Source organism: Teleopsis dalmanni, chromosome 2 (genome assembly GCF_002237135.1).
Source record: "Teleopsis dalmanni isolate 2A chromosome 2, ASM223713v2, whole genome shotgun sequence".
Lineage (NCBI taxonomy): Eukaryota > Metazoa > Arthropoda > Insecta > Diptera > Diopsidae > Teleopsis > Teleopsis dalmanni.
Window position 1 is genome coordinate 215,542,950 of NC_051847.1, and position 22,102 is coordinate 215,565,051.

A 22,102-nucleotide genomic window follows, 5' to 3' on the forward strand; every position below is an offset into this window, starting at 1 on the left:
TAGATTCACTCTTTAATTTACCTTTATTTGGCACAATTAAAATGTTTCTATAGCTAGATCTGAATTATTTTATATAATATATCATTAGGTTTCGTTAAGATAGTAATAAATAAATAAATGTAGTTTTTCATTCTGAATATTCTCTTATATTCCAGGTGTAACATTAAGTAAGGAAAATGGCAGCATTTGGTTGTATAATCGTTCAATGTTACCAATATTTGTAAATTCTCCAACCTTAAGCGAAAATTGGCATTGTGTTTGTAAAATATTGCCTGGGTACTGCCTTAAAGCCTTCGACAGTGAAAGGTATGTGCATTGTGTTCTCAAATCTGATTGAAAATAAAATGTTTTAACTATAAATTATTTGTATTTCAGGGCTCAAACACTTAAATATCCCTCGCATTTTCCTGGTGCTCAATTAGGACCTAAGGATCCATACGGTATGCAAATAAGTTTTGGCAAAGGTTGGGGTGATAAATACAAACGTCAGGATGTAACAAACTGCCCATGTTGGTTCGAGGTATTATTACCAACGCAACGGTGACAAAAACTAATTAACATGAATGGAGGCCAGAATAAATGTGGCAAGGATACTGAAACTCAAATAGCAATTGATAATGTCTGTGATGATAATTGTATGTACAAGTTAAGTACGCTTGAGCATAGCTACGCAACCCAGTGGAGTGCTGCTGACTCCAATTGTCTAACTAATGTTAATGTGAAAGAAGATAGACGATATAAATGTACAACATCAACAACCAATATAAGCATTGGACAATTTAATGAAATTAGGGAATATAGAAATAGTCAGGAAAGAACTGAGAAGAATGAGGAAGAAAATGTTTTTAATTACTTGCCTGTATTCGATGATTTATGGAAAAGTGTAAATTATTATTATAAGAAAGACAGGCATCGACAAGCCATAAGAAAAATTCATAACACATTCGTCAAATTAATCAAAATATGTTGGAGGTCGTCGGAACAACAATATGATAGCAACAATATCCACAGTAACAACAACAAAAACACAAATTTTAAACACAAAGACTTAAAACTGCATAAACAAAAATAGTAAATTGCCTTGCAAATATGAATGATTTGCGATTAATTAAACGGGAAGCAGCATCGAAAATAAATTAATTTTAAACGAAAACCTGTGATCGAACATAGAGTTTAAGTATAGTTTGTATGCTAATAGTTTTTATTTTATTTTTTTATTTTATTGTATTTTTTATTTATTATTATGTTTTTTTTTTTTTGTTTGTTAACAAAAGGAGAAATTGAGCTTATGATATACACATTCAACAAAACACACAAAACAAAAAACACAGAAGATATATTTTGTAGGTACAGTGAACGATAATATGATTAAATATGGTTAAGGTGAAAGAAAATACTGCTGGACAGAAGTTTATTTAAAGCTTTAACTGAGTGCAAATTAATTGAATAATATTGTAAAACAGAAATGTATAAAATTTAAATTTGAAATGTCTACTTGGAGATATATGTATATATTTATTTATCTATCTATATATGTATCTATTCAACTGAACTGTTAACAATTTTTTATGTTGTGTTAATACAGAGTTATCCCGTTTAAGGCTTCAAAACTAAACGTAAATGAAATATACTTGTGATGAAGATCTTAAATTTTTATAATAATATATTGTTGAGATCTTGCCATTAGGTGTGAAACACAACATCATTAAAATGCCCCCTCGGGAGATATTGTACTAACAAATACTTTTAAAGTAATTTTTCAAGACTTGTCGGCATATAGCTAGCAATATCTTAACCGAACTGATGTTTAATTGCAGAACTTCGAGGATTGTTCACATAAACACTATTATTTGAGTAACAGAAAAATAATGCCTAGTGATGACTGAATGCATAAGTAAAACTAAACATATATTATACGTTTATGTTGACATATATCATTATAACAAATGAAGACCACGAAATAGGAAAACCCTTTAATAAGGCTTAATTAGTTTGCATATACCTATCGAACGTATATAGCAGAACATAGAAGTAATTTGTTAGAACAGACTACATATAAAGCAAAACAGCAAAAAAGCGCAAACATACGATTTCAATCCGATCACCAAATACTTCGCACACAAATAAATGCAATAGCATTCCTTAATGGTTGTACTGTAAACAAACGTCAAGCAATAAAATTCAATTGGTTTTCACCAAACCAAAAGACGCTATAGCAGTTCAGGATATATAATTAAATCTTCCCCTTTAGTTTTCTTATTGATACTAATTCTCAATTACTATTATTTTTGTATGGACATAAAAATAATTTATAAAATTTTTTTTAATAATTTTTGAAAGGTGTTATATACATATATATATATAACTTTATCCTTTGGCTAGTAAAACAATCAAAATTCAATATTGCTGAGCTATAAAATTGTTAAAAGAGTTATAAATTTTTCTGTCTCATCAAAGTTGTTTTTACTCGTATATTTTTATCTATATTTTATTAATATTAATAAATACGAAATTAATTAACTTTCTTGAATTTTTTTTAATATTATTTTTTTTTTTTTTTGGAAATGTTCAAAAGTTGAAATTTTCCAATTTCTGATTTGAAAAACTTATCAAAAATCTCTATTAGCAAATTTAATTAAATTTTTAATATATTAAAAATTGTTTTAATTATTAATAAGTTTTTCTACTCAGATTTTTTTAACTTATCTTTTGTTTTCTTTAATTATTTAGACGACAGTAAAACTGAAGCTAAAAGAAATATATTAAGTAATATTCAATTAATTTATAATGTAGATAAAAATAATTTTTTTTTGCAGAAAAGTTTATAACAACTATATTTTAAAAATTTTCATATAATTGTATTAATGTAGTAATATTGGAAGAAGTTACTATATGCGTTTTTCTAAATTTTTAAACGTTTCATTAGTGCTAATGTCAATATAGAAGCCCTCAAAGTTACCTAAATATTCGTATTACTCCACCCTTTTTAAGTAATCTAATTTGCAATAAAATAATTCTACTTTAGTCGAAAGAAATATTGCTAAAAGTAATAATTTTTCTATTTGAAGAGAAATATCTTCAAGATATAAAATAGTCTTAAGATATAAAATTGTTAATTGAAAAAATGTTATTAAATATTGTATATCTCCAAGTATAAAAAATACATTTCACTATTTTCAATAAAACAAATTGAAATGATAAATTATATTACATTAATAATAAACACAAACAAAACTTAAATGGAACATTTAAAAATTATAAACCACCACAAAAGACCAAAATAAAAAAATGCATTTATATTTATTTTTTAATACTATTTATTTTGTTTATTTTTAAAACTTAGTAATTTTTTTTATGTAATCCAAAGAAATAAGTGCTTAGTTGTAAAAAATAATTATTTTATTTAATATTAAATAAAAATTAGTTTTTTTTCATAAGTGCAGTACAAATTGTATAAATTAAAAAATTGTGAAGGAAAATAGTAACAAAATTGTAAACACATTTTTATTTTTGATATTTTTATTTTTATAAAAATCAAAATATTTTATTTTTTATTAAAAAAATATATACTTTATATAATTTTTATAAAAAAAAATATATTTTTGTATTAATTTAAAAAAAAATATATTTTTTTAATTTTATAAAAAATATATATTTTACATAATTTTTATATAAAAAAATATTTTATATTATTTTTATAAAAAAAATAATTTTATATTATTTTTATAAAAAAAATATATTGTATTATTTTTAAAAAAAAATATTATTTTATATTATTTATATAAAAAAAATATTTTATATTATTTATATAAAAAAAATATTTAATATTATTTTTATAGAAAAAATATTTTATATTATTTTTATAGAAAAAATATTTTATATTATTTTTATAAAAAAAAAATTTTATATTATTTCTATAAAAAAAAATATTTTATTGTTATAAAAAACCATTTTATTTTTATAAAAAAAAATATTTTATTTTAAAACAGTTTATTTGTTGAGAACTGAACGCGTTGTAAAATGATCATATTTCGAACATTTTGTAATTTTATGTTTATATGTATCGTTTACCGTTTGATATTAGTTAATCATTAACTTTTATAAACCTTTGTCACATTTACCTTTTCTACTCTTTTACTTTTTAATTTTTTTTTAATCTTAATTATTATTATTCCTACTAATCAAATCAAATCTTATGTTCATAAGTCATTAATTCTATAACTTCGATATTAACCGATCCAGTAAACTGGACACATACGTTATATTCATATTTAATTCTAATATTTTTATTTTCTTTAAAACTTTATTTAAATAACAATCTTAATTATTACTCGTAGTAATAAATAATAATAATATTTAATAATATTCTAGTCATTTAACCTTGTCGCGAACATTTACATATATACTCATCAACGGAAGCCTCACCGTCATTTTCATCGGATGTGATTAATACTTTTGATAGTCTATATCTAAGACGACTCATATGCGTTTCTGTGATATGGAAATGCATAATTGAGATTATGAAATATCAAACAAATAATTTGTTTTAAAATAATTTATGAATATAAATCGAAATTTAAAATGTGACACAAGTAGTATTTTCTTATATAGCCTAATGTAAATAAATAATTTTAAAATAAATTTTTAAATTAATTTCTCATGCCATACATTCCTTTAGAATGAAAATTTTAATTGTGCGAGTTTTAAATTAATAATTATGTTTTATATTTTGTATTTTTATTTCTAAAAATTTGAACGTTTTTCAAAATAAGAATAAATATCACTCTCATCTTAACCAATGATTAGGAAAGAAAGTACATTAAGACCGAAAAGTTTTCGGAAATTCTCATTTAAAATTCGCGCGCTGTATATTTTTCGATATTTTAAGTTTATGTAGTTTGGCAGCAATTGAGGACAATTACTATGCCAAAAATGAGCGCGATCTGTCAGACAGTTCGTTTACGGCAGCTGTTGAAACCAGTTCACCTCAGTAGTGCGTTGCGAAAAAAACAATGGAAAAAAATATTGAACAAAGAGTTTGCATCAAATTTTGTGTTTCGAACGAATTTCGTGTGCAGAATCGTTGCGAATGCTACAAAAGGCTTATGGGGAATCAGTTTTATCGAAAACTCAAGTTTATGAGTGGTACAAAGCCTTTCAGGACGGTCGTAAGACCGTCGAAGACATTCGCAACGCACTACTCGAGGTGAACTGTTTCAACAGCTGCCGTAAACGAACTGTCTGACAGATCGCGCTCATATTGGGCATAGTAGAATAAGGACAGTGCTGCCAAACTACATAAACTTAAAATATCGAAAAATATACAGCGCGCGAATTTTAAATGAGAATTTCCGAAAACTTTTCAGTCTTAATGTATTTTGCTATTTTGGCCAATTTCACTTTTAACAGATTTCAATAAAAATTATGTGTGCCTACTTAATGCTATTGTGCCCAATCAGCTCAATCAGCTCAATCCTAAGAGAAGCAACTTAAATTTATATAAGCTTTAATTAATTAATTTAGAAAAACCACGGAAACAAAGTCAGTAAAATCAGTAGAAGTGCAAATTGAAGTGAACATCGATTGGCAAATCTCTTGAAAATGTTAAATGCTCTGGAAAAAGGCAAAAATTAATAATTAATTAAATTAAATTAATTGGTGGGTTCACTGTCAATACAATAAGCAAGCCTAACACCACGCACTGTGTTAGTCACTCTAGTTAAAACCAAATGTAATAGTAATTTAATTTATTCTACAATTAATTTCTAATGCTAATTGCAAATTTTGCCTCTATCGTTATTTAATATAGAAATAAAAACTAGACGAATTTTTGTAAATACCACCTGCAAATTATATAAAATTGTATATGTTGTTTACGTTTATATGCACTTCGTTGGTTAACATATACACAATATATATACACATATACATTTTTGTATATAGGGACCAACGCACTTTGCATATAAATCTTTTATAATATAACAAATCTAATTTTATGTATTTTATTTATTGAAAATAAATAGTAAACTTTATACAGCGACAAATTCAAATTCTAAATTTAATATAAAAAATTAATTTTAAATAAAATAGCAACAAACTAATTATGAAATACAAATACAAAAACCACTGTAATTCTATTGTTAAGTTTTAAGAAATTTTGTACAATAAAATTTCAAAAGATAAAATTTATATATTTTGTTTTCATTTTTTAAAAAGAAACGACTGAACAAATCATGTGAATCATGTAAGCTATGTAGAAAATCTATATGGCAGATAACATAACCTTTTATATTACAATTACAAATATATATACATGGATTATGACATGGTTGGGTAAAGGATGTGTGAAGCGGTGAAGATTTTTCGGGAACAAGAGTAGATTGTGAATAGGTGGTATTTGAATCGAAGCAAACCTCAGGTAAGGCGAAAAAACCTAGGCACTTTAAAGGGACAGATTCAATTGGACTTAAGTTGATGTGCATTAAGTCATGCAAACCGATAGCCAGCCAACATCATGGGTGTATAAAACTGCAGTTAGAGCACACAATACTGTTTAGCACATAGGTATACCGTGATCTCAATTACGCTAAGACAGTGCTTGTTGCACGGAAGATGTTAGGCACAGGTCTGTTGAAAGTATTTTTGCTATGCACCCATGGTCTTGAAAAGGATACTGCATCTGTGTGGAGGAATTCTGCTTAAGCAATCTGCTTTTGATAACTAATAAAGAAGTAGATTGCTTATAGGAAACTTTATGCGAATTTCTTTGCACGAAGTTTTCGGATTCGGGACATACGTGATAAACAGTCACGTTAACGTCTTTGATGTGCTACATCCATGCGATACAAAACAAGCATTTGAATATTAGTTATGCTGACTTAATACTATATAGTTTTCTAATAGAATAGAATAGAATAGAAATAAACAGGGTACTAGCTCCCACTGGAGCAGAGCACTGCGACCAGATTGATCTTTTGTGCCGTAACTGACCCTAATTGAACAGAAGACATTCCGCTTTCCGAATGAAGGCCAGAATGTCGTCCGTTGAGGACCTCCTAATGTCAGAAGGAGAGAGCAGCTCTCCTCCCAGTGATTTCCTCCTTGCCCAGATCAAGGCTGGGCAGTCACAGAGAATGTGACTCGTAGTCTCGTCTGCTTCTAAGCAGAGTCGACACTCCATCTCTTCGGACAGACCTATTTTGTTAATGTGATAACGCAGTCCATGGTGACCCGTTAAATATCCCACCAGCAACCTCAAATCTGATCTGCTGAGGAGGGATGCCTTGCCATAACTATATGGATGAACCAGCTGTTTTGCCTGACGGTTACCTCGATTGTCACTCCAGTAGCGACCTCTCTCGGCTGAGATCCATTTTAGGCCATGCTAATCTTCTCTGTATCGTTCCAATTTTAGTATATGTTCTGCCGAAGCAGTAACTAGTTTTCTAATACTGAGTTTTATATTCTCAGAAATCCTGTTTATTATACAAATATGAGTATATTAAAAACTCAAAAAAAGAACGCTGGATATTGAGCTTATTTATTTATTTTGAAAAAGTGGGAGTAGTTAAAGTACATCAAAAATATAAATAAAAAAATCCAATTTAAAAAAAATATTTCAACAATATAAATTAAACATTTTTAAAAACGTTTAATAAAAATATTCGTTTGTGGACTTCTCGAAAGTAGTTAAATATCTAAAATGCTGTCTAAGTATTGTCAGTTCTTTTTAACCGAAATCAGATTCGGTATCTGTATCGTCATATTCATCATCTGCATCGTAAATGGAACTATAATTTTGTTTATCTACCTTAAAGGTGGATAACGCGCTTTTGCCAACGGTTTTTTGCTGTGTGTCTTCAACAGTTTCAGTTTTGTGTTTTTTGTCTTCCAGTTTTGGTGAAGGATCCACCTTGCTCTGTTTTTCAGTCTTATCGTCTTTCAATATAGGATCTATTCTGCTCTTTGCAAAAAGAGTTTTGTCATCTTTGTTTATAGTATTGGGTTTATTTTTTTCATCAGTTTTATTATCTTTTGATTTAGAATCTACTTTTTTCTTTTTGCCAGATTTTTTATTTTCAGGTGAAGTATTTACTTTGTCCTTTTTATCTATTTTATCATCTTTAGATTTCTTTTGACTTTTACGACATAAGTTCTTTAATTTTGAAACTATGCCAACATTCTTTCCTTTTTCTTTTTCATCCTTATCTGTTTCCGGCTCCGATTTATCGGTTCCAAGCACATATGGCTCATAAAACATATCGTACATATTAACCTCTTCAAAGAACTGATCAAAATTATTAATTTTCGTCTCTTTAATTCTTTCTCTGCAAAGTAAGCAAAAATCGGGCATGTCTTCCCAGCAGTCGCGACAATACGTGACGTTACATTTGGTATTAGGACAGAATACGAAGAGATCATCTGTGGAATATTAAAAAATCTTTGTTTTTAGATATGTAGAACAGAAGTAGCTTATATAAGTACCTTCACGTTCTTCACAAATTAGGCACTTGAAACGTGCATATTGACAATTCTTCAAGAACTTAAAACTATTTGGATAAGCAGCACGTAATTTCTATACCAAAAGACATAAGTCATCTAAGTTGAATTATTTTATTATTAAAGGGTATATTTACCAGGAATATATTCAATTTGTTACGTAGCTCATTTTTAGCCGCATTGTTTTGGGCCTCTCTAAGCATCTTTTTAAATTGGTTTCGTCGTTCTCTTAGTAACGAATTATACAAATAGAGAGTACGTTGCTTCTCTCGCTTGCGATAGAAATAAGCACAAATCATGTGACGTAGTCTTAGAATAGCCGTACTTTTGCTTGTTAAAATAATAATGGACGAATACAAAATTCCCATTTTCATGTAAAAGCTGTGAAAATAGAGTATAGAAAGAGTTTAAAACCATCGATAAGAACAAAAATTACCTGTCATCCAGCTGATTCGGAAGAGGTAGACATTCTTTGTTCGAAAGCTGTGTTCGTACTCGCTCATGTATATTAAAATTACGCATCGTTTTCTGCAATAAACGTGCCATGAGACCAGTACCCTCAATCTAAAAATGTTTATTCATTTCGATGTATACTTAGTAAATAATTGTCAAAAGGTCTTACACTGAACGTTATTGTGTGTTCTCCTTCCTGTGTATAGGTAGTTTCGGATTCCATTCGAACTATTTTCAATAGAACCACGATAATGTAATCTAACAAGATGAAAAATAATCCTATGATTATTTCAACGGAAAGGCGTAAAATATGGTATTTAGCCGATTTTTTTTCTTCTTTTGTACGATTGCAGATATTGTTAGTATCGACCAATTTATTTCTCTCTCTCTGAAAATGTGTGAATTATATATTATACACGTGAGTCACAGAGCCACAATAGGTTTTAAAGAAACTTTTTCTCTCTTACTTTTTTTAATGGTAAAATAGTTCGTTTACCCAGTTTTCTTCTTCGCTCGTCAATATGCAAAAAATAATCATTTATGTATATATTATCAGAGTCAATATCATTCAAAAATTTTTTACGATATTTAATGGATCCTGCGATAAAAAATATTAATATTGGAAATATCAGAATTACAATGGTCTGATTACCTATAACTAAAACAATAAAGAAGTACAGTAATAGTTTCTCTTGCACAGCTATAATTGTAGAAAATATCTGTTTCTTTCTCGTATATTCTTTATAAATTTTTTCTCCCATTTCATCTGCGGTACTAAAATTAGAAAACCAAAAGTTAGATAATTATTCATATGATCTTTATAGTATGTATGTGTTCTTTGAAGTACTTTAATATCGACAGATCCAATAAAACGATAGATAAAACTCAAATGAGATGCAAGATCGATTTATAATGTTTACTGGAAAAAACCTTTCTTTTAAAATAACTGTGGATAAAAGTATATAAAAACAAAAGTGCATAATTTTTTTAAAGCTTTTCTTCTACTCTCGATGAAGGGTCTTCAACTATTACTAAACATAGATGTATGTAGAAGATATGTCTTACCAATTCTGTTCTTTGAAGCAAACTGTATGATCTAATTTACACAGATGATCTGAGAATATTAACTGGGGATGGAACCTGCTTGTTAAATGATAAGTTCCGTCCCATCTTTGAAGGATGGTAGTTAGAAAACCAACGATTAATCCGAATTCAGATGTATTGAGACTGAGAAGTTTGAGAAGAAACTGAAGTACCTACTATCTTAACAAAATGAGCTTTTTAGAGATCAGTATTTGCTTCTTTTGTGAAATGAATGTTGAAGCGTCATTGCATATTCTCTGTGAATGCCATAAACTGGGTAGCAGCACACTTATCCATCTGAGGAACAGACTGGTTGCTACTTATAACATATGGAACAATAAAAAACCGTCAAACATGCATAAGTTCATTAAAAGCTTATTGATCGAGTAAAACAAATGAACAATAGACCACCTAAATGAAAGTATCTATACAGTATTCTATACTTAATTTTCATTAATAATAATGTTTGATATATATAGTGATAAAAGAATATTTTTCTCTTAGTTATATTTAAATTATTGAAGTGAAGATTATGAAGTAACATAATTATGTTACAGTCTATATGTAATATGTTATAGTCTATAAAACTTACTTAAAACCTGGCGGTATTTCATTGTAATGAATAGTGTAGTTAACTTCCATTTTACTATTATTAAAGAGTTCATTTTCCGTTTCATTTAACACTACATAATTTTTACCAAAATCTCTGGGTATGGCATCAGTAGGATCGCATACCGTCTCAAGACTGGAAAATATATTTATATTACAAACGAAGTCCACTTTAAAAGGCCAACAAAGTAGCGTTCTCACTAAAAAAGGGATTTTTTCCTCACACTTCAACAATGCTTCCCTAAACGCCATTTGGCAGCGATCCTTACTCTTCCCCATTTGATGATAGCAACGTTTTCGAAATTTATTTGTATATCTATCTTGTATGAATTCTGCTTTGGAAGTGTTTTCAGGAATCTCTATCGGTTTGTAAGTATCATTTTCATTTGGTACCCAAGTTTCATCATCGCTCTCTATTTCATTGTGCACGGGATACATGAACTCCCGCACTTCACCAAATGTTTTATTTATTTCTGCAGCATCTTCTCGAATATTATATAAAACCCTTTGAAAGGGTTTCGTTATCAAATCCAGACGAGTTTTCGTCAAATTATAAGTCAGTATATTGGCACAAGTGTACACCCGTACTATTTCTCCACCATTTAAACTTAAATTTTCAATAGGACCTGTTAGAGTGTTTTATATAAACGGGATTATTGCATTTTAAACCCTTTCTATTACCTGATAAAACAGTTGCGAAACATAGTGCGCGTAAGTACGTCCGACCAGAGCTCCCAAATATGCTTATAACCAACAGAAATAGAATGCAACGTATGCCTTTATTAAATATGAAACCAAAAACTGAAAAATCATTTGTAAAGCATTTATTGCCAAGTAAACCTCGTTTTGTGCTACTCACCTGTAAAAGTAATGCATACGGCAAGTAGTATGAAATTGAGTTCCCATGATACACACAAATTCGCTATCGTATAATACCAGAAGACCGTTGATATAAGTAAGGCTATAAGAAAGCCACTGATATAGCGAGTACAAAGCCAAGTTTTTTCATCGCGTCCCCACAAGATACAGTAACATGGAACACAACACTTGCGGCAAAATGAACGACAGCATCCATAACTCATCGTAAGGATATTATAACTAACAAAATTTCTTTTTTATTTAAAAAATATTATGACGTTTAAAAAATATATGCTTTATTTATGATTTCTACAATAAATTATTGTGTTTTAAAAATTTATAAACAAATATAATTTTTGATTAAACTTAAATTTATTAATTCTATCAACAATTTACAGCTATAATGAAGACGAAACCCAAATTTACTACTCTATGACGTAGTCTTCATCAAAATCATATTTATCGTCATTATCATGCGCAGTGTTTAGGCTGAAGTTATCCAGGACGTCGGATATATGTGAAACCTTTTTCTCATTACGCACATTTTGTTTCTTCTTCTTTTTCAAATTCTGTTTGATATTTTTGTTGATAGTTTGATTACCTAGAAAATATACTCTTTAATATTAAAAGCAAAATTTTTAAATTGTAAGCTATTACCTTTTAAGCTCATAGCTGGATCAGGTTTTTCTTTTTTTTCACTTTCATCCATCTTTCTCTTTCTGCTTTTATTTGGTAGTTCCTTTTCATCAATAATGGTTTTTTGCGTGTCTTCGACTTTTTCACCATCATCATCATCATCGTCGTCATCGTCATCCATTGGCGGTTTATATTCAACAGGACCCGCTGTGGCAATTTCCATTACATCTTCCAGTTTAACATCGCAATTATCAAGAATATCTGTTTCCATAGCTTCAAAGTTATCCACATCAAATTCCCTGGCTTCTTCATGGACTATTGAAGCGCTTACGTGTACATCATTTGTACTATGAATTTCTGGTGGTTGAGTACAATATTTTATTTTTCCTGTATTCCAATCATTGAGAACACTACGAGCAGCTGCTACAACGTCCGGTACTCCTTTTTTCAAGAATTTACCTTTAAAGAAATATTGGTATTATTGTGTTGTTGTATAATATGAATTGAGGGATACTAAACATTAAGTTAGAGAGCAGAATTCCTATTTGATGCTTAAGTTAAAAGGTGCAATAATCTTATCAAACTAAAATGTATATACCAAGTGGTTCTCATTTGTGTGACACTACTGTATTAAAAAAGAAGTAGGATGACACTACTGCATGAGTTATCATTTAAATTTATAAATATTAAATATAATTAATTTATAAATATTATTAAATATTAAGCTAAGCATAAATTGATACGAAATAGCATAGTCTTAAAAAAAACGGTTAAAGAATGTTTTAGGAGGATGATTATGGCTACTAAGAACAATTGAACGTAAGTCCCGAAGCAATTCCTATGATAAACCTATTTTTTCCCATACATCCTCAGTCAACACTTGTTCCCAAACAATCATTTTCTTTTCTTTGATCAGTCATTGAATAATGACGAAGCTTATGAGGAACATACAAATTATTCAGTGAGATAGGTGGAACTCTGCAGAAACCCCCCCAGCTATCAAAGAGCAAAAGTGCCGAGATGCACTAACTCGGAAAAGGCTCAACACCAACATAAAGAAGTCAATCACTTACCCATACGTGCAGCTTTTTTGGCGAAGAATTCCTCAAAGGTGTCGTAGCCAGTTAAATCATATAATTTGCAAAAATATTCTTTACTAGCACGTTTCAAAACACTTTCTGCTATGGTGAAAGGATCTTTAACATCTCCAACGCGTTGAGCATTCTTGAGGACGACTGGTATATCAGTTTTGGAAGAGTTTGCAAACACAATACCCGGGCAATCTATAAGTTTTATTTTTGAATCCAGTTCAACTTCTTGCATAGCCCTAATAAAAAATATATAAATTTATTAGTATAATTAAGCATATAATTAGAAAGAAACAGGCGTAACTTACTTTGTAACACCCGGTGTGCAGCCAACGGAGCAAGTTTTGCCGCGTGTTAATGAATTTATAATAGAACTCTTGCCTACATTTGGAATACCTACAACACCAACACGAATTGATGTTTTGATACCCTTATTTCTACAATAATTTCCAAGCATAGACATTAATAATTCAGCGCCAACACAAACTGATCCTTGCATAGCTTTATCGGTCTTCATCTGATGCAGTTTTCGACGTCCCAATTTCGAGGTCTGATCTTGTGTGGATGCTTTAAAAGCTGTTACAGGTCCCAAACGACGGAAATATTTTAACCAATTATTTAGATTTTCTTTAGGCACTAAATCTGCTTTATTTAAAACAAGCACAAGGCGTTTGTTGCCTGTTGCTGCACGCACAGCACGTTCTACCTCATTACAGCGTGTACCAAGTGGATCACGAGCATCTACCACCTCCAAAACAACATCAGCATTTTCTAACACCTTTTTGAATTCCTTAAAATATTGCTTTAAAGATTGCTCCTTTGTGCTAGCACTTTTATACTGTTTCTATAGAAATAAAATTATGTTAAATATATTAAAAAGCGTGTTTTAAGTTTTCACTTACTTCATCAACTATTTGATCGTTTTCATGAAAAACTGAGTGCACGTTACCACGCATATCGGCATCGCCCGCAAGTGCTTCCAATGTTTTAAATTTGTTTTGGTCACGCTCTTGTTTATAGGCTTCACGTCGCTTTTGTCGTTCTTCTTCCTGACGCTTCTTAGCCTCTTCCACATCCTTAAGTATATCTTCTTTAAATGGACATATGTTTGGTATCTGTATCAACTTCTGTTTTTTACTGCCTTTTTTGGGATTCTTCTTAGCCTCGCGACGTATCTTTCTATTGTGTTCACGTACTTTTTTCTCAATTTTGTGCTTCAACCGTCCTGTCTGGCGTTTTGATTTTTTTGCTATAAAGAAATATATATTATATACCGCTTTTTATGTGTATGATAAAATGTATGTACTTTTTAAACGTTTTAAAGCCATTTTTCTGAAAAATAAGCACAACCAAGCGAATAGACTAACGAAATTTAAAACACGTGAAGCTGGACCTACAGTTAATAACAGCGCTGCTATATGAACAACTTGGAAACGAAACAGAGGCGAATTCATTGAGAAGGTATTTCACAATGAGCTGACACAATGCACTGAATTCATGAAAAAATAATTGTAGCAACTCGTTGCATTGATATATATTAATATGCAAATTAATACTAAAATATTTAAACTAATATTAATATCTTAAAAAGTTATGTATGCAAGTGAACGAATATTTAATTTCCTGTTGTAATAAAGAATATCACAGCGATTTACTTATACACCTCATCATTAATTTACCTTAAACTAAATCAAATACATAAGGATGACGTTTATATAGTTAAAATTCGAAATATATCTAATGTGCTGCTCTCAATGTAAACTAATACAAGTCGCAAAATTTAATATTAATAAAAAAAATCATAAACAATTTATACGTGTGCAAAATACAAAAACCAAATTTTGTTTATGTTTTACTTTAATCAATATTTCTTTCGTAAAACATAATATGGACGATGCTACATGTATGCATACCAAGTATGCGCTTTGCTATACACTTCGAAACAAGGTGTAATTTTACCGCATACATGTTTTCAGACCGAAATTTGGTATAAATACTTGAATATACACAGTGCGATTTGGTAACACGGCATACTTGGTAGCATCGTCTATATCATGCTTTATGCTCTTACGCCAATACCACACTTGAGTAAAAATAAGGATGAAAACTAATTTGTTTAATAGTTTTTGCATAGTTTACTGCATTCAGAGGATTGCAATTTTACTCTTACTTTGAAGACCTTGAAAAGGTAATGAAACCTTTATTGACAATATTTTTATCGTCACTTTTTGATATTTTCTTTTTACATTTACACGAGCTTTTAATTCTTAATGTCAGAAAGGAATAATGAATAGCGCAAGTAAGAGTCTGTATGTAATTTTGGATTACTTGTGAATATCAAAATATATTTTAAATAACTTTTCACAATTATTTTTTTGTTTTTCTACGCATACAGGATCAAGCAGAGTACATGTATACGAATTTTCAAAGTGCGAAATTCATGAAGTGTAGCAGTATTCATTGTAGCTTAATGCACCAAAATTAATCCTCAAAAAATAAAAATACTCATGGTATGGATCAAACTAAGTATTATTGACACTTTGTATTGTTTGATCCGCATATTGCTGTCAAAATTAAAGCGAATTCGCTTGACGTATCCACTGTGTCTTTACAATTGAAGCAATGCCGCTTTATTTACGCCGGTCAAAATAACTACAGAGAGCAAATTTTGCCACTTACTCTAACATAGGAACTATAAAAATTACTCTGCAAGAATACAATAACAAAAAATTAGGTTTCCCTTGGTGTAAAATTAATTTATTAAAAATATATTTAAATGTTAAGTCATTTTGCACTTCATTGATACATTTGTCTTCAATATTTGGTTAATAAACAAAACTTTACTTGTTTCGTTTAAATGCATATAAACAAATAAGTTGAATAAATTTGTTATATAAAATAATCCTTGTGGTTGTTATATTGCGAGATATAAATATTAACAATAATAAAATAATTTTAGTTTAAATATGGGACATATTAACATAATTTAACTAATATAGTAAGAAAAGTAAATTAAACTAACAATCATTGATTGGAAACGGTAAGATTATGTATAAGTGATGTAAATTATTAGATATATAAACAAATAAAATATGGAATTTTTAGCTAGAAAGCCTACACCTTTTACTTGGTGAAACCAAAACCGCTTGCGGCTGTTCCCGAAGAGACTCATTTATAATACTATATTCTGAACGTTTATACTCTGTACCAATATGTTCCAAATCCAAGTTCGCATCCAAGATAAGTATCTGTATATAATGAAAACCGATAATTAAGGTTGTATAAAAATATGTTTTTATAAAAATCCAACAAACCTTTGAATTTGTGAATGGATATTTGTGTATAAGCCAGTTTTCGTGCAGCTCGTGCAGTTCCTGTAAATACTGGAGTGGCACACAGCTTTCCTCCGAACGCGCACGTTTTTTCATGCGTTCATAAACAATTTCAGGCGATGTTCTTAAATACACTGAAAATATATGTAAAGTAGATATTAAATAAAAGTGACTCATAGTCAAAAAAGTAATTATATTACCTATTAAATCGGCTTGTATATGCACAGATTTATCTAAGTATTCGTACCATTCTTGTAATACATGATACATGCCCTCGTCAATGGTTTTATTTTTGTACATATTCTCAACAAAGCAATATCTAAAAATAAAATAAATTAGAGAAAATGTTTAATTTTTCAGGAATTCAAGAATAATATATATTAATAGTCAAAACCTCATGCAATGCATAGTAATTCTAAAAATATTTGAATGCTCTAATTTAATGACAATGATGACCATACATCATACCAGACATACATACCAGCCAGACATATTCTGTAAACAAATCAGAGTTTACTGTTTATTAATTGTATTCATTTGAGATTACTTAAAAACTCGTTAACATTTGCTTTTAGACTTGGACATTGATTGTTTTGAAATTGATACGTTGATTTAAATCGTTTAAATCCATTAATTTACATAAAACGGAAACTAAGTATAATGATGTACTTAGTAAATTGTGTGTTGCTGTATTTTTATAGTATGTATTCTGCTTATTTATATATTAATTTTAATTAATTCACTTTTCTTTCCGTATAGTCACACAACTAATAATTTTTATTACATTTTCATGTAACAAAATTTGATCCATCGAATTTCTTTCATACATACCTAGCACTATATATTGAACGCTCCATTAGCTTAATACGCTTACTGGTCTGTTCAGTGTGATTCTTAAGCATAGTCAGTGTTACATATGACTGGAAGGGCATAGCCCAACGATAAGGTTCTTTATACATTAATTCCTATAAAAACATAGAAAATAACAAAAATTTCGTATATTAACACCAGTAAAACTCACAAATAAGTTGACCCCTTTTACGTTACGCCACTTTTCAACAGGTTCCGTCATAAGGCAAATTTCCTTCTCATACTTCTCAAAATACTTGAGAAAAGTCGTCTTACCGCTGCCAATGTTTCCTTCGATCAACACGGTAAATGGTTGTGATCCGGCAGCATATTTGGGTAAATTGTTTAAACTGTATGTATTCGCCATGGTGCACATGTATTGTCCTTCAATACAGTAAATTACATTAATATAAAAGTATAAGTAGTCCAAGAATTAAAACATTTTATTAAAAAATTATGTTACAAAAACGATAATATAAATTAAAATGTATAATATATATTTATGAAAATATAAAAAAAGGTTTAACATTGCACATCTTTTAACATTTTGATAATTTAATTTAACTTGAACTCCTCACAGTTACCTTTACTTAATTAAATAAATTATAACTTAAAACCTAAAACGTTTAACACTTTAAATTTATTTTAAAACAACTAACAGGCAGACACAGAAGCACGATTCTCTTAATAACTTTTTCAGAAATGAATAACGAAAAAGCGGGAAATTAATTAAAGTTCCGCCAAAACCTAACATTGCACTCATTCATTTGTTTACGTTGGTTTTTGTTAGTGTAATTCAAATATTTTGAATTCCGTTTACTTGTCGTTAGGTGTGTTCAATCAGTAGATGCCATATATTTTAGAAATGGAAGTAAAATTTCTTTTGGACGAAGTTTCAAATGACTAATATTTATTTATTTGTTATATATTATACACAACAACATTAGAAAAAAATAATATTGTTTTAATAGAAAAATTATTTGCAGATATTAAAATGAGTTTGCTTTGGCTTTTAAGAGGTTGTTAGAACGTATTTATTTGTTTATGATAATTTTAATTGGAAATTTTTGTATATATATATATATATATGTATATAAATATCATATAATGTAGTCTGTAAGAGAAAAAAAAATAAAAAATTTCCATTATAAGTACATAATTGTATTTTTTAATTATATATATTTTTTGATGAAGTAATAAATATAAATAATATAAAACATAGAGCAGATGTATGATTCATCATCTTTCACCGTTTTATAGAGGTTCTAAAAACGGCCGGACCCCGCAACACTTGAACGGTCAGAGGTTTTGTAGATCTTTGATTCCATTCGCAGATTCAATTTTGCGGTTATATTTGCAATGTTTATATATTTATTTATATCAGAAGTTTTTTTAAAACTATTCCAACATTAAGTTCTTAACATAATACTGTATATACCATGTTTATGGGGATTTACATCTGGACTCTATTAGATACTGTGTCCGTTTGTACTTTTCGGAAAACGTAAAAATATCATATAAAAATATTAAAAGCGATACCGCGAAACATAGCAGTGCCTTTTAGACAGAAATAATGTCCATAAACTGTGCAGCAAAATGAGTCCCATGCAACAAAATCCATGATATAAATATCATAGTCTTCTCTGACAACCAAGCCTCTATCATGCTGCACTATATTCCAAATATTTCGTTCTCTTAACGAGCTACTTAGGCGTGGTAGTGTACAACTAACATTATTATATGTACACAAGAACGTTTTGGGCAATTGCAGCATAGATGAGCTTGCCAAGGCACAACTTCTACAATCTAAGCATTTATTTCTCGGATATTGATATAAATAATTAAACAAAAATATTTTATACAACCTAAAAAAAAAACAGGCAGATACAAAGTCGACATAATCCAAACTAGATTAGAAACGTAGTAGCAAGTTCCTTCAATTAAAATTTTTCGCCTTGACCCAGGTTAGCTTCAATCAAATCCCAATCTGGGGGCCCGAGCACTTCCCACTCCTTTCACCCTTCCTTTGTCTAACCATATCCTATACCCTGTACACGTTCTTTTCATGTTACCTGCTAGGTACCTCTTTACGGGTTATTAAAACAACAAAACATGCTATGAAGCTGGGTATAACCTTTAATGACATCTGTCTTGGTTGTGGCTCTGAAGAGGAGAGAAAATCCGTGTTTCACCTTCTTTGTCAATGCTTATTTTTTGCTAAGAGAAAAAATCTTTGTGACATCTTTTTTTCCGACCTGAGTGATCTGTTATTCTCCAAAATAAAGTTCTTCGCAAAATAACTAGAATTGTCAGGTTGGGTTCTGACGAAATTCTCAGACCCAATTTAAATGCATGCGATATTCTATTATATATTGCTTTAAAATTTTTCTTTCCATTCTCTACATTCCCTGCAGGTGAATTTGTGAGTGAATCTTTTTAACTCAAATCTACTGTAGTTATTATAATCTTAATTGATTTATTATAAGTATTTATGATATAAATTATAGTTAGTTAAAAATATATAGTTTTAATATATAGTTTTAAAAAAAATGAAATATTTGAATGTTGATGATATTGTAAAAATAGCTTTTGAAATACACAAAAAAATATAAATCTGAATATTATTTAACTATATAATCACTATATAGTTTTGTTTACCAACATTATTAATTAATAATTGCTTCATTTCAGTTGATGATAGATGAATGAATTTATTGCAGTCAACTACTAATATTATTATATAGTATTAAAAGAGTATAAATGGTAATTAGACAACGACATAAAAATTTGAATTTTAATTTCATCATTGTGTAAGGTCATTAGTCATAGCAATATTATAAGATACGTTGGTGCTTCTCTAAAAATTGATTCTTATGAAATAGTACAATTTCAATAGCAAAAATTATATATAATTTTATTTACAATAAAAGATGCAATGAAATTTACAAATCGTTTTTCAATTTTAAATAAGATGTTAAGGTTTAACATGTTTAGGGCACATGAATACTTAAGGCGACCAGTGCTTCACGTAAGTGATATGTTTACGTGGAGAAATTATGTTTAGGTCGCCTACAGCATTTAGAAAGATCTATATACATTTATATTATAATGCAATTTTCTTTGTTTTGCTACTTATTTAATTATATATATTACTTATTTTATTATATATATATTACTTTTTAATGAAATGTATTTGGATCACAAAATGTTTTCAATTCCATAAATATAAATAAATGAAGTGCAATTGATAATTATTATGTCAAACTCTTGATATTATTGTATGATTTTAAAATAAATAAATAAATGAATTAATAAAGTTCTTGTTACAACTATTAAATACAAAATGGTGCGTATTGCATATATATATATACAAACATATAAATTTATATTAAGTTCACACGTTGTACAATAATAAAAAGCAATATGTAATATTAATATACTTTTTAAAATTTGATATAAAAATATTTAAACTAAATATTTATAACACAGAAATCTATACATAAATATGTATAATACGAACCCGGCATAATATATAAAAATACTAGCATTCTAACAAAGAACGATTGTGATCCGTAATCATTGATTTTTCTACTTACTTACAGCAAGTGTTAGTCTTTGCATGTTGTAGATAATTTAATATTTTACTCATTTATGCAATAAATATATTGTATGTTATGAGTACACAACAATCACATATTTTAATATAGTTATATTAAAATTTATCAACTGTAACTGCAGATGCAATATAACTTGAAGTTTAACATGTGCAAAAACGTAAACAAACTTCGTGAGGTGTGTTCAGCGTAGGATCACTTATATTCTTAAAAAACATCTGTTGACATGTTCGTAAAAAAGTTTTTAAAGATTCTAAAATACTTCTTATTATGGCTTTAATAAAAACATAAATAAATATATCGGAAATTATGTTATGTCTGCATATATTGAAAATTATAACTAATATGAACGTAAAAGTAACTAATTAAAATACCTTGTAAAAAAAACTTAAAAATTTATTAAAATTATAATATTTGTATTAGCTGTAATTTTTTCTTTTCTCTTGATAAACAACATTGTCTGGTTGAAAAAAGTTGGCATCATCTCACATAAGCCAAATACTTTTTTTTAACATATGTTTTTGGTTGTGTTGCGTACAATAAAATATATAAAAATTTTAAACAACAAAAATTAATTAATTTAAATAAAAGAATATAAATTAAGGACAATGGTAAATATTTTTATCTCATATATTTAAATTAATTAATTTGTGCTCATATGATTTTTTGAAACGGGTGACTATAGTTTTGCAATATATTTACCGTGAACATTCACAAAAGACTGATATTTGAATTTAGCTGCACTGAAACTCAGGACTTAAAATTTTTTGCGAGTAAAACCTTACTCTGAAGATTTTAAGAGCAGTGTTGTTGCTTCACATGTTTACATTCGTAAGTTACGAGTATTTTTTTGCTACTCTAAAAGAAAAAATTACGGCTATTGTTTGCATTAAAAATTGTTATCTATCGCTAAATTCCAATCAACTTAAATATTATTCGATTTAATGTAGATTTCGCAAATCGAATGCTTTTTTGTCGAATTAGTACACAGCTGGGCTAATGTCATTGAAAACTGATAGTAATCAACTACATATTATAAGTTAAAAAACACAATTTAATAAGAGACGCCTTTAGCTTTCGT

The 22,102-nt window shown here is 28.8% G+C and overlaps 4 protein-coding genes and 1 pseudogene across 9 annotated transcripts in view; 1 reads left to right on the top strand and 4 right to left on the bottom strand.

The window, feature by feature from the left end:
- LOC119676720 (mothers against decapentaplegic homolog 6-like) overlaps positions 1-1,495 on the top strand; it is a 1,867-nt gene extending 372 nt beyond the window's left edge. The window contains exons 2-3 of the mRNA XM_038087976.1: positions 156-306; positions 376-1,495. Of these exons, the coding sequence (XP_037943904.1) occupies positions 156-306; positions 376-544 (320 nt within the window). The 3' untranslated portion in view covers positions 545-1,495. The remainder of the gene's footprint in view (positions 1-155; positions 307-375) is intronic.
- A 5,882-nt stretch (positions 1,496-7,377) lies between these two features.
- LOC119686618 lies at positions 7,378-7,438 on the bottom strand (annotated as a pseudogene).
- A 274-nt stretch (positions 7,439-7,712) lies between these two features.
- LOC119681374 (protein sneaky-like) lies at positions 7,713-11,796 on the bottom strand. Of its 2 annotated transcripts, XM_038094546.1 has the most exons (10): positions 11,504-11,796; positions 11,326-11,445; positions 10,628-11,270; positions 9,605-9,726; positions 9,420-9,550; positions 9,122-9,340; positions 8,936-9,063; positions 8,637-8,880; positions 8,485-8,575; positions 7,713-8,421 (listed from the first exon to the last, which is right to left on the bottom strand). In XM_038094546.1, the coding sequence occupies exons 1-10, from the start codon at positions 11,724-11,726 to the stop codon at positions 7,730-7,732; spliced, it is 2,613 nt and encodes an 870-aa protein (XP_037950474.1). In that variant the 5' UTR covers positions 11,727-11,796; the 3' UTR covers positions 7,713-7,729. The 2 variants fall into 2 exon arrangements, with proteins under 2 accessions (XP_037950474.1, XP_037950475.1); XM_038094547.1 differs by lacking the exon at positions 11,504-11,796 and having other exon boundaries at positions 10,628-11,251; positions 11,326-11,438.
- A 58-nt stretch (positions 11,797-11,854) lies between these two features.
- Positions 11,855-14,637, bottom strand: LOC119681375 (guanine nucleotide-binding protein-like 3 homolog). The gene is made up of 6 exons (XM_038094548.1): positions 14,533-14,637; positions 14,129-14,475; positions 13,535-14,070; positions 13,212-13,465; positions 12,160-12,597; positions 11,855-12,103 (listed from the first exon to the last, which is right to left on the bottom strand). Exons 1-6 carry the CDS (start codon positions 14,552-14,554, stop codon positions 11,928-11,930), a joined length of 1,773 nt encoding a protein of 590 aa, XP_037950476.1. The 5' UTR covers positions 14,555-14,637; the 3' UTR covers positions 11,855-11,927.
- A 1,422-nt stretch (positions 14,638-16,059) lies between these two features.
- On the bottom strand, positions 16,060-21,111 carry LOC119681378 (deoxynucleoside kinase-like). 5 transcript variants are annotated; one of them, XM_038094552.1, is made up of 6 exons: positions 21,004-21,111; positions 17,580-17,791; positions 17,390-17,523; positions 16,759-16,877; positions 16,541-16,692; positions 16,060-16,474 (listed from the first exon to the last, which is right to left on the bottom strand). In XM_038094552.1, exons 1-6 carry the CDS (start codon positions 21,026-21,028, stop codon positions 16,328-16,330), a joined length of 789 nt encoding a protein of 262 aa, XP_037950480.1. In that variant the 5' UTR covers positions 21,029-21,111; the 3' UTR covers positions 16,060-16,327. The 5 variants fall into 5 exon arrangements, with proteins under 5 accessions (XP_037950480.1, XP_037950479.1, XP_037950482.1 ...); XM_038094551.1 differs by lacking the exon at positions 21,004-21,111 and adding an exon at positions 20,928-20,950; XM_038094554.1 differs by having other exon boundaries at positions 16,062-16,474; positions 21,008-21,110.
- Between the last annotated feature and the right edge of the window lie 991 nt (positions 21,112-22,102).